General features: G+C 37.0%; 2 protein-coding genes across 7 annotated transcripts in view; both read right to left on the reverse strand.

Annotated features, from left to right (window-relative positions):
• The window catches only part of fam49a (family with sequence similarity 49 member A), a 28,251-nt gene extending 20,214 nt beyond the window's left edge, over positions 1–8,037 (reverse strand). For 4 of the 5 annotated variants that reach the window (XM_079584860.1, XM_079584857.1, XM_079584856.1 and 1 more), the window contains exon 1: positions 7,853–8,028. The gene's annotated coding sequence lies outside the window, so the exon portion shown is untranslated. Of the gene's footprint in view, positions 1–7,852 lie in introns of all 5 variants that reach the window. The other variant, XM_079584858.1, reaches the window with a different exon arrangement.
• Positions 8,038–8,424: 387 nt separating this feature from the next.
• fbxo16 (F-box protein 16) lies at positions 8,425–12,862 on the reverse strand. 2 transcript variants are annotated; one of them, XM_079639802.1, is made up of 9 exons: positions 12,687–12,862; positions 12,406–12,544; positions 12,204–12,239; positions 11,898–12,104; positions 11,075–11,239; positions 10,732–10,988; positions 9,944–10,046; positions 9,423–9,651; positions 8,425–9,239 (listed from the first exon to the last, which is right to left on the reverse strand). In XM_079639802.1, the coding sequence occupies exons 2-9, from the start codon at positions 12,484–12,486 to the stop codon at positions 9,211–9,213; spliced, it is 1,107 nt and encodes a 368-aa protein (XP_079495928.1). In that variant the 5' UTR covers positions 12,487–12,544; positions 12,687–12,862; the 3' UTR covers positions 8,425–9,210. The 2 variants fall into 2 exon arrangements, with proteins under 2 accessions (XP_079495928.1, XP_079495929.1); XM_079639803.1 differs by having other exon boundaries at positions 8,426–9,239; positions 12,406–12,534; positions 12,687–12,818.
• Positions 12,863–12,915: the final 53 nt, after the last annotated feature.

Genomic DNA, 12,915 nt, shown 5'->3' on the forward strand with positions numbered 1-12,915 from the left:
GCTAATCTGCAAAAACACAGTATCACACCCCACGCTCAGAGAATGTGTAGCAGACTACAGAGTGTGTGTGGACCAGGCCCCACGGTTTGGCACGCATGTCAAAATGCTACCATATTAATTCTTGTCATGAACACTGTGTCTTTAACTTTACCAGCCATGTCTACTTTAGACAATTACACTACACCCTCATTCTGTTTGTCAGAACACCTACACTTTATAGATTCAAATAGCACGGTTACAGAATTGTATCAAATTCTCAAATAATACGTTTTTTTCTTTTTCTTCAAAGAACCTGCTTCAAAAAACCTGCTTCAAAACTGTAGTAGAACTTGTGTGTGTAGCTACAAATTGATCCTACAGCTTGCTAACTGCACAGGGTGGTCTAAAAAGCACAATAAAATATTTAGTGCCGACCTAGTGCAGAAAGGTCAGTGAGCCGTGCACAAGTGCATTTCGTCTGCTTTAAAAAAGCTCTCAGAACACCACAGAGCTTAAACCTGCTTCTTAAACTGACACCTGACACATACCATATCAGATGTGAAATTCTGCATCAGAAGACTAAAAGCAACGGTCTGTCATAATAACGATTTCTTCAACCAATAAACTCAAGAGCATAAAAGGCTGAAAGGCACAAGGGCTGCTCCACCCTGTATACCATAACAGAGACACCACAGGGCGAGACCTCATGGTTTCATCCATTTTTAAAGACCTCTCTGTTTTGACTGTGTGAAGTACAGCAAACCTAAAATTGGGTTAGGAGAACTGTGCCTCCCTCGGGCTGCAGCAAATGTGACTGAGGGCTTGAAGGAGACTGGTTCAGTTTTGCCCCTACATGGGCACTGGTGGGCGGGAAATGTGGCAGGAGGCAGGGCGACATAAACACTGCCACAATGGTTGCCTTGCTTCCTCTGCCGTAACACTGTGCTCAATGGGGTCATGAGGGGTGGGGCAACACTTCCAAAACAACGCATCCCATTCAAACACCACATGTGAACCTCTGGTCCTAAAAGTATGAGTGTTTAGAGTGTCTAAAGAAATTTAGATCCTTCAGATCTAAGATCCTTCACTTAATTAAAGTATGCAAAACTTAATCTAGCCAATGTTGGCATTTTGGATTTTCGGGCAGAGGAAAGTGTTGGAAAACAAAAAACAGCTTCAGTGCATAAATCGATGGGGGTTTGGTATTCAGAGGCGGCCTCCGCAGCCCATCATAAAGCGTGTAGGACTTAGAGGCGTACAATTCTTCTTACAGTCAGCTTTTGGTCTGAATAGCACTTCTGTTTTGTGATCTTGGCATCTCAAAAAGCTCTGAGATACAAAGAGCCATGTGGAGAAGAGCCTCATTAAAGCTTGTGTTGGTTATCTTACAACTACAGCTGCACAATTAATCAAAATAAAACTGTTATCGTGATATGGCTTAGTGCGATTATCAACTTACAAAGGCTGTGATTCAATTAATTAAACACACACACACACACACACTATATTATACACAAGTAGCTCATGATACTGTGTTTTCAGTCTCAGAGCGGCTCGGTTCACATTAAATGCTACACACAAACTCATCTTTGCATCTGCTCTGAGTTACGGTTGCTTATAATGTGAGTTTGGTAGCACAAGATGCACCAACCGTTTCCCCAAACTTGTAAAGAGAAGTTAAGGGCTCCTTGCAGTTTTCCATCAAAATAAAAGCTTGATCATTTTTATTATTATTTTAATTCCTTTCTGTAAAGCACTTTGAATTGCCATAGTGTATGAAATGTGCTAGATAAACTTGCCTTGCCTTGATAGTTTAATGTTTGAGAATTAATAGATTAAGCATATTAAGTATTAGTATTATAATTTTACAGTTTCACTGTAAAAAATTATTGTATATTCTTTTTTTTGTTCTTATACACTTCTTTTTCAATATTTGAGATTGTATCCCCTAAATCTTGTAGTCCTACTTAGAGAGAAAGGGTGTTGTAAGTTAACATACACTTACAAACCTTTGGGCTCATGATGGTCCCATATGTAATTAGCATGACTCTATGCTATGTTGAAAAACTAGCTACTATCTTAACAAAAGCACTAATTATTCACCCTAGTAGTAGTTGTTGCAAAAGGGATTTTAGCTTGGCATCTATTTTAGATTCCTGACTGACTCTATCAAAAAAATATCTGGGTCATGCTTCATGAACCAATTCATTGTCTCTTGGTGTCATAGGAAAAAGAGCACTTGGTATTTGGCTAACCTTCCAGTCCAAATAAACAGATAGCAACAAATAAACAGTAAAGCAAGGACCAGGTTACATAAATTTAAACAAGTGAATCCAAATTAAAGACAGAGAGAGGAAGAGAGAGAAAGAGTATCTGAGCTATGATAGATTTCATTCACAGTGCTTTCACAGACTGTTACCATGGACGAAAACATCATAAATCTAACTTCCAGCAGCTGCTCGATACGATGAAAAAGCAGCATCACTGAGAAGAGCCAGACAACTCTGGCGGCCAAGGTTACTGTCAAGTTCAAATGCCAGCTGAGGAGTCAGGTCTGGCAACACTCCAACTCACAGTATACAGGTGAACACTGAGTTATCACCTTCACGATCACCTGCAGATAGCAAAACCACACTTCTGTTTTCAACAGTAGGCCTACAAGCTTTCACAAACATCCTACTTAATATATTATGTAAAAATATTAGCAGTGGTTTCTGCAATCATTGCTTTTCACATAAGCTACTTCCCTTGTGATTACCCTCAGCGTAATCGCCTGTCTGACAAACAGGGAGGAAATAAGAAAGTCTAAGTGTAAAACAAGCAGGAAAGTGTTGAAAGTGAACAACAGAAAAGATCACACTTGTGGTTCCACAATACAGCACATCTGACGCAGTGCCAACAACCTGCCATGCGTTTGGTTGAGTGAAAAATTGACCTGTTCTTGCGAAATTTCTGAATGTAATCAAGTATTTCATTAAGGTGTGGGATGCACCGACACCAGATGTTAAAGTTGAGACAGCGGCAGATAATTGACCTACTTCATGTCAGTATTAGTTCATCATGCATTCTTGAGTTGACCAATCCGGCTACTGGATTGTTCTGATATTAGTCAAATCTCCAAGCTGCAATTTGCTGATGAAGACTCTTATTAGAGCTCAGAGTTACTAAGCACATTATGAGTCTAAGAGTCCATCTGCTTCAAGCCGACAAAACCAGTAACTGAACTGCAGGTTTACTTGTACAAATGCAATAAGCCAGATGATAAAGACGATAAGCAACTTTTTTTTACAGATAAAGTGGAAAGAAAATGATCTTTTTGATCATAAATTAGCATAGTCTATTATAAAAGTACCACACCGCATTAAACCAACTTTTCAATACAAACAAAACAAAAATGCAACATGTTATAGCTTTAAATACCAGTGGAGAAGTGGAAATCACATTTCAACTGAATCTACAGTACATCAAATAAAGAAACATATGTATTTGATATAGGGATTGATATAAATATGGGCAAACTATAATTATGTTTATGTTATGGTTGATAAATCTGATATTACAATTCTAAAATTTAAATAAATCAATAAAATCAATTAATTTAAATGCTAAAAGTGATTTTAGATATCCCAATCCCAACATAAAAATAGCTATAAATTAACATTTTAATGATTACATTACATTTAGGCTAGCAGTTTTATTAAATTATTAGTGTTTTTGAATATTTAACCAGCATTAGATGATGGCAAATGAAACCTAAATGTAAAATTAAATGAAATGAGCAAGAACAATTAAGCATCTAATATCAACCAATACAATAAGTAAAAGATCTTTTCCAATAACCAATTTAATAGTGCATTCCTAATTTTTCTATGTTGGGAACAATATACTGTTGTAAATAATCATGTAATCAGCTCTGAAAGCTTGACAAATCATGAGTAGACTAATCCCACCACACTTAGAAAACTCTGGACAGCTAAAACAACTGAGGGAGCATCCTGTTTTGCTGTCCACATGCACTGCATTGAACAGACAAACGACCTCTGTGGATTAACAAGTGATTTTACACTTGGCCTTGTTGCCAGCTGGATGAGGCAGCGGAGGCCTTTTGGACGACACACAATGTATTTACACACTGCCAAAACACTGCGCATTCACTACTACCACTTGCATTCCCTTTGGCGATCTTTTGGATGCTCTGCCACCATGCTTGGCATGGCATGAGATGCCTAACAAAGACTGAAAAAGAAAAATTAACCAATTAATCAATTAGCTCCTCAGTAAGGAAGGCCTAAATGAATGCAGCACATGTGCAGTTGTAATGCAAACTAATTTAGGCCCAAAATATTCCCACTGTTCAGATGCAGACTGATATATCAAAAAAGGTTTGAGCAAGCAATCTATAATCAGAAGAGAACAGAAAGGTATTTCTGGCAGTTCTGCATGAGTAATATTCCTGTAAGAGGAAGTACTCGTCCATAAAAACTACGTCATCAATCTTCAGGTTAGGGATGTCAATTTACATAAATTCCCATAATCAATCATTGTTAAAATTAACGATCGATTAGGCTAATCGACTACCAAGCTATCATGTTACTTAACAACCACTTGCTTAAGACAAAACATGTGTTTTAAAGCTTAGAAGCTTGGCTTTGCAGTGAATATAGGGAATATGACCATCACTTAGCAAGTGCTTTTAAATTTGCTGCCATATTAGAAGTGCTCTATTTTCATAGCATAAAAAAGAACTGCTTTACATTAAAATGTGATCTGTAAAATCTAAGGGTGCTCCTATTGATCGGGCTCCAATCATTATCGGCTGAAATTAGCTTTATATAGTTTGATCGGTGGTCGATAAAGGCCGATCAGATGACGCAAAACTCTACATTAACTGGTCTGGCAGTTCTACCAGGTGTCTGAAAACGTCTTTGAGGAGAGCGGAGACATTGGAGCAAAAGCAACCCAGCAATAACAGCAAGAAACTAGAGCTGTGCAATGTTCTTTCCATCACAGCGGTGCGCTTTATTTCCTATTTAAAAGCCCAAACTTAATGTCCAAATCAGCTAGATTAGTGATTGTCGTAAAATACAGTCTACTGTTGCTAAACTGCAGGATGTGCTCGATAATAAAAAGAGTTATTAGAACTGCATTAAAGGTGAACTATGCAGGGTTTTTTACCTTAACTGAACAGCTTCGGAGTCATTTGAATGGTTATATTTCCTTTTTTGGGTTGAATGGTGGTCGTCTCGAACCCCCCTATCGCCTGTGAGCGGAAAAACCACCCTTGCAACTTTGGGCCTTGATTTGAACAGGTCTTGATTTATCATGGGCCATAAAGAACAGTGCACAGCTGAAACAGCACTGGAAGAAACATCACTTATCAATACCAACCAGGATTACTAGTTTATTCTATATACTTTTATTGTGACGTTTACACAAGTAGTTCATGTTCAGTAAAATCCCTTGTTTGGAGGGTTTTTTGGACCCTTAATTATGTTTTGAAATAAATGGCTAGCCTACCTAATCCATTGCAATGCTTGGACACACACTTACCCCAAGTTTCACAGACAAGGCTTTAGCTAGTCCCAGACTAAAATGCATGTTTGAGATGTTTTAAATGAAAGCAACTTGCACTGACACATTAAAATATGTCAGTGCCATTGTTTTGTCTTAAGATGCACACCAGTAATGATTTTTAAAGGCACGTTTATAAATGCTACTTAAATGCCCTAATTGAACTAAGGCATAATCCTGGCTTAATCTAAGCCCTGTCTGTGAAACCAGGCCTTAGAATATGTAACTATGGCGCGCATCGATGCGCTTTTTTTAATCGATTAGCTACATTATTATTGACAATTAATCGACAGTCGATTAATCATTAGCATTCCTACTTCAGGTGCTTCTGTGCTTTTCTAACCACAAATGAAAACTTTGTCAGGATGGGAGACTGGTCAAACTATCCTGAAATAAGATCCCTGTCATTTCAAAGACATCATGCAAAGGCATAGCCAGAGGCTCAGCGCGCAGAGCACTGCAGCTGTCGCTATCCGTCTGGCAGCAGGCAGCGTTACACAATTGATCTGAGAAAACAATAATTAATCTAGAAACCCTCTGGCTGCACAAAGAACAAAAATTAAAGAAACTTGAAGTGCCCTAACAATTTGGCAACTTGTCAGATTCCCTTCAAACTATGGGGGTGTCCTAAATGGCACTCCATCATTCCCTGTAAAGGATCCAATGGGTGGGATTTTAGTTTCCCAGCTCTCCTGAGTGTCAGTAAAGAAACAGCTGCCGTTGCTTGGTGTTGACAATAACAACCTGGAGCCTCTCTTCCTCTGCTTAGCACTTCGAAAGAAGCTTTATCTTGAGAAATGCAACTGTATAGAACCAAGGCTACATTTTAGGGAAAATCACATTTAGTCCATGACTGGAATGTCAGTATTTTGGAAATTTTGGAAAAAAGTCACAATCTTCAACAACAGAGGAAAATGAAAACTATGCAAAAATGTTTACAAAGCAGTCATCTCAAGTAAAATTATCTTCCATTAGCACTCTTCGTCCACATTGAAATTATTGGTCATTTCAGTGAACTGTACTGGGGTTAAACCTTCAAAATACACTGCCCGGCCAAAAAGAAAGACTCTGTCTGGATTTAAATAGGCAAATGGAAAAGAGTATATGGTTTGCAGGAATCATTATGTTTCTAGTATGTTATATGTTTAGCAACAATTCTTCTAACCCTAATTTTAATTGATGGAGTGTGTAGCTTTCATTTCTTAAACAACCATGTAGGAAGACACATGGCCAAATTTCAAGATGACAATGTCGTCAAGATGCTCAAATTGTGAAAGAAAGGTTAGGAGGGAGCAAGAAAAATCATTTTCACACATGAATTGGACTGGAGTCCAGACCTTAAATTCATTGAAAGTCTTTGGGATGTACTGGAGTAGACTATGCATGACTCTTGCATTGTCAGTACAAGATCTTGATAAAAAATTGAAGCATCTCATAATGTAAATAATAAATGTTATGTTATTTCCATCAAGAGGTACATTTTGGTCAATATCTTGATCACACTCAATCAAATAGGGTTAACGTTAGAAGAACTGTTGCCAAACATATAACATGCTAGAAACATAATAATCACTCCAATAAATAAACTATTTAACGTTAAATCAAAACACCGACGTGTTGTGTGTCAGCAGTCTTCATCCTTGACAAAATACACATGAATTAGTCATTACTTTGTAATTCTTTTCAAATCCTAATTTCCATTTCAAATCCTATACATACAAACGTGCTTCTGAATAACCAGCGAGCAGATAAACCGTTGGCACTTGGCAGTTAAACAACAACGTTGCTCGCACTAGACTGCCAAATGACATCTCAATTTAACCGCCAGCGGGTGGGCTTCACTGTAAAATACCAGTACGCTCGTAAACCAAACAAATGAAACAACGTACACGTATTTAGTATAGATACATAATGAATTTGTAACATTTTAATGTCCTTTAAAACTGGTAAAATACTTATAAAACCGTTGTCGCAGTAACAGCCACCAAATGAATCACTGAGTACTAATGCCTTTCTCTTTTTGTAAATCATAATAGTATTACTAAACAACAAATATAAGCAAGACCAAAAGTAATCTGGAACCAGGCTAAGATCTAAAGACTTATATTTGTATACTGTGAACTTAACGTTAAGTCACTTCCTGCGGCTTTGGGAATATTGAGACGTTTGACAGAGCGCAAGAGCTAACGCACTCTTGGCTCGCGCGCTCACTGAATTCAAGCGTATGCAGCAATAAAGGCTTTTCCCCCACCCCCCTTATTTTATAAAGGTAGAAACCTCTATAAAATAATTTTATACTTACCAATAATTCCGCAAATATATAGTTTCCCCAGGGATTTCGCCTCTGTCAACTCTACCGACTCAACCCTCGGACAGCTCCACCTTACACTTTCCAACTTCAGTTGCAGTCAACTGAGTGTACTAGACATCTCAGCAACACAGCCAGCCGCGTGAACACAGCGACAGGCGCTCCGATTCAAAATGGCCGCCTGAGAGTTAAGTTTTCATAATAAAAGTCCGGTTCCAATAGCGTTTATCAGACACAGGTCATTCATAGGCTTCTGGACCTGGATGACCTTCAGATTTTCTCTTGCCATATTTTTTTTAGGCTGATTTGATTTGAGAAGTTTGGATGCTGAAATACATGGACTCTGTACCACAGTGCTTTTTAAGCGGCGTATTTCAACTGATTATTCCAGCATAATAATTTAAGATAACTAACAAAAAAATAGATCAATAATTTCATTTTCTTGTCTAGATAGTGAAATTGTGTTTGCAAACACTGCTCTCTTAGGCTTTATCTGATTAAAATAGTACGTTGAAAAGAAATGTTGTATACCCAGGTCAGTGAAAAAAATATGAGTACAGATTGATCAGTTTCATATATTTTAATATGACATAAATGTAATATGATTATTTAATATATTTGTTTTTGTTTGCCATGGTAAAGACACTAGTAATCAGTTTAAAAACTCATAAACAGGTTATATTTGAGAGAAGGCAATATGATGAACAATAAATGAAAAGACATTTAAACCATTAGCTCACTAAGTTACTGTGAATAAAGATTAAAGGGAATCTGCGTCAGCTCCCAAAAATGAAAATTCTGTCATGTCATCATTTACACACCCTCAAGTTGTTCCAAACCTGTGTGAATTTCTTCAGATAGAAGAAACAGTTGATAGTAGCTATGGTCAACTGTTTGGTTACCCACATTCTTCAAAATATTTTCTCTTGTGTTCAGCAAAAGAAAGAAATTCACACAAATTTGGAGCAACTTGATGGTGAGTAAATTATGACAGAATTTTCATTTTTGGGTGAACTATCCCTTTAATCGGAAGCTCAGACGTTCTGAACAAACAGGGACATCTAGTGGACAATAACAAATGTAAGGGACTCAGGGAAGACAAAAATAATAATCATATACAACCAGAATAATATGGATGCATTGTGCTTTGTCTGTCAACATAAAATGATAACATTATTATTAAGACATAATTATTATTAATTAAAGACACAATAATAAATTAACTTTGTATTCATAACTTCAAGGCGTTCATGTTGCTATCACAACATGATCCAGTAGATGGACTCGTGTCTCCAGCTGTTTTAAACAGTCTATTCTCCAGCTTCATTTGATTCTTCATAAATTGGTCTCCTTCATGGCTGTCCTTCAAAAAGAGACATAGCTGGAACAGAATAATGCTTATTATACCAAATTCTCTCATTTCTTTATAGTGCTATTTATAATCAATTATAATATTTTTGGTGCAATTTCACAGAGAATATTTTAAATCGTTGGTCTGGTTAACTTAAACATAAAAGCACAGTATATTATTTAATACTGGCATTGAAAGTACATATTGGCTTACTTGGTGTGCTTCTATGGGATCTCTGTGATGCACGGAGCCCCTCCTTACTCAGTCTGGGCACTGGAGGCCTTACAGGACCAGGACGTATCCCTGCATTCCATTGGGAGGTCTGGGAAAGTCTCTTTATGGAGTCCTTGTTAGCCGGAAGTGCTTGTAAATTGTGTGCTGCCCATTGCGGCCTATTATGGTTTTGCTTTCCAGCTGCACTGAGATCCAAGGATAAAAACATCTGGGAAAATATACAAATAAAAGCCTTGTTATCTCTTACATTTCTAATAAAACACATATAAATTATAGCATATAATATAATGCATACAACATAATGTCTGTTTTCTTCCCCTAGCAACACAGTGCCTTCTTCTGACTCTGTGCAGCACATTTTCATGATATTCCACATATAGGCTGTTGAATATGCATGATGCCTCTTGGTTATGTAGTCGCTGGAGAATTATTTTCATGCTGCTGCTGCTGATTTCTGTGCGAATCAACAGCACAGTCACATGACAGTTATATTGGCTTACCAAAGATTTGGCCTTGCGCAGCTTGTATGTTGAGAAAGATGGTGCCTTCGTTGTTTTTTCTTGTCTTGCTGTATTGTAAGTCGCACTTTTCCCCTTTTCCCCTCTGTAGCAATAAAGATGGCTTAGCATTTTCTGCTGTACTTGTAATATGTTTCAACATGCAACATTTACAGATCATTATATACACTAAAATAGTGCAGCATACCTGTTAGTGGGTCACATGTAGTTTTGTGATATTATATTAGGCTATTAGGCTGTATAAATATGTTTATTTAAAAGTTTGGGGTTGGTAAGACTTTATAATGTTTTTGAAATACAACTTTTAGGCCTATGCTCAATAATGCTGTGTTTATTTAAACAAAAATATTGTGAGTTATTATTACAATTTTAAAGACCTCTATTACATTTTAATATATTTTATATATATATATTATATTTTCAGCATAATACAGTTTTCATTATCACATGATCCTTTAGAAATCATTCTAATATGCTGATTTGATGCCCAAGAAACATTCTTGTTTATTATTAATGTTCAAAACAGTTGTTTCCACTAAAATATTAAGCAGCACAACTTTAAACATCAATAATAAGAAGAAATGTTTCTGGAGCATCACATTTTTTCAAGTTTCTGTAACAATGTGAAAGTCTTCACTGTCACTTTTGATCAATTTAATGCATTCTTGCAAAATAAAAGTATGCATGTCTTAAAAAAATTCTTTCTGATCCTAAACTTTTGAACGGTTGTGTATCTATGTGTGTGTGCAAAGCAACATAGGTTCACTCACGTTATCATTGCATGTTCAACTGGGTCAAGGTTATCCAAGTAGTTAAAGCGTATTATGTCAGTGGGATGCCTGTCTGAGTCTCTCCAAGGAGGAAGGCCTTTGGCTGATTTCACCAAGTCATTCCCATCTTTACTTTTCCCATGCAGACTTGAGAGGACAGACTTGAACTCCCTGTGGCCGGTCACAGGATGTGACCCCACGATCTCACTGCCAATTACTTTCACCTCAGGAATAATAAAGTCTTCCTTCACAGGCATCTGGAATATGTGGGAGAACACAAAAATGACATTGATTCCAGCATTTCTCAATGGATATTTCTCTCTTTCTCCGCATTATCTCTTACCTTTGGCCTGCTAATATGAAGCTCTTGCACTGTCTCTATGTAATGCCTCTTCCATACACATTGTTCAAATGGTGTAGGAGCAAAAGTTATGCACCAGCCTAGTTTCAGACATTTAGGCATCCACAGTTGGTCAAGCTCCACCAGGTTTTTCCAATGCCAGCTCACCTGCGAATGAAAATATTACTGTAATTAGATAATACACCAATGTCAAGCATAAAGTACAGTTAAAAAGTGTAGGCACAGTAAGATTTTGTTTAAAAGAAAATGATAAATTCATTAAGCACGGATGCACTAAATTGATCAAAAGTGAGAGCAAATATATGTATAATGTTACAAAAAAACAAATACATATATTCAAATATATTGAAAATAGACAACAGATGTTTTAATTTGTAATAATATTCCATTACAATACTTTTACAGTTTTAATCTATTTTTGGTTAAATAAATGCAGCTTTGGAGAGCATTAGAGACATAAAACATAACAAAAAATCGGTAACACTTTAGTTTAGGGTCCAATTCTCACTATTAACTAGTTGCTTATTAAAATGCATATTACTAGGATATTGGCTGTCTATTAGTACTTATAAAGCACATATTAATGCCTTATTCTAAATGACCATATTCTACATCCCCTTAATTTAATCCTGCCCAATACCTAAACTACCTAAACAACTACCTTACTAACTATTATATGCCGTAATTAGGAGTTTATTAAAAATCTGTGGTGTATAGATAGACAGTAAGTGTAGAATACATATATAAAAGTTTATTTTTCCCCTTCATTGCATTAAAACATTCATACAATGGACACAATACATACCTGAGCGCATCTACAGAGGCTTCGGGGGTCTAGGAATGAAAATATATAGAGGGATATGACCCTGGGAAGGACTCTAGTGAAGTCAAGGGCTTCCTCTGGTACCCAGCTGCACAAAGTCTGTCTGAGATGTTTCAGCTGGTTAACAGAACATCTGGAGAAAAAATCTTGTAGCACCTGTTTCCGCTGGCTATCTGTCCACTTCTCAAACTGGGGCAAAAAGGAAGGGGGATTGAGCATATATCAACTGAGCAAATATCAAAAACAAGGAAGTGTAAACATTTCATTTTTTACAAGTGCATGCCTTACCCACTTCCCAAGCAGATTTCTTCTCTCTTCAAAAATCTGCAAAAAAAAAAATGTTTACAGATTTTACCTTTGATATGAAATTGTGCAATAATATTACCACTACTACAATGTTTAGCTATACAATTAAAACCTGAAGTCAACATATTGAAACATAATGGCAAGCAGAAGATCATATACTATAATGTTTGACTGTTGCAGGTACATTAGCATTGGAGAGAGGATGATTTAGAGGTGTCCAGGTGCTCAATTTGGTCTGCATTTTTGAGCTGGGGGCTTGTGGCATCTTTCACTGAAGTTCAGACGTTTGAGATTCAGCGCCATCCAGTCATACCTGCGGGAACCTAAAGTCATATTAGCAAAGCGTGCTTTATCAGAATAACATACCGATGGTAAGGCAAACAAATGTGCTGTGATTTTCACACCAGCAACAATAAAATGGCCTAGACGTGCAGTACATTACAGTAGCAAAGAAACCAAACCTACCATTTGCAGCAATGTCAACCCAAAATAATCATGATAGCTATTATAACGAAACCATTAAAGGTTAACTGATTCGATATTGATGGTTTTGCGCTTCCTGTTCGGTAAGTTTACCAGTCTCCATAGCAATCTCACTCCCTCTCACTTTGTCCCGCCTCTTTCCAAACATTGCGGAAGATGTCCGATTCGCAAACGAATCGTTGCAGTCGGATCTTTTAAATGAATCAGTTCA

The sequence above is a fragment of the Phoxinus phoxinus genome (assembly GCF_949152265.1).
Source record: "Phoxinus phoxinus genome assembly, chromosome: 16".
NCBI classification, from domain to species: Eukaryota; Metazoa; Chordata; class Actinopteri; order Cypriniformes; family Leuciscidae; genus Phoxinus; species Phoxinus phoxinus.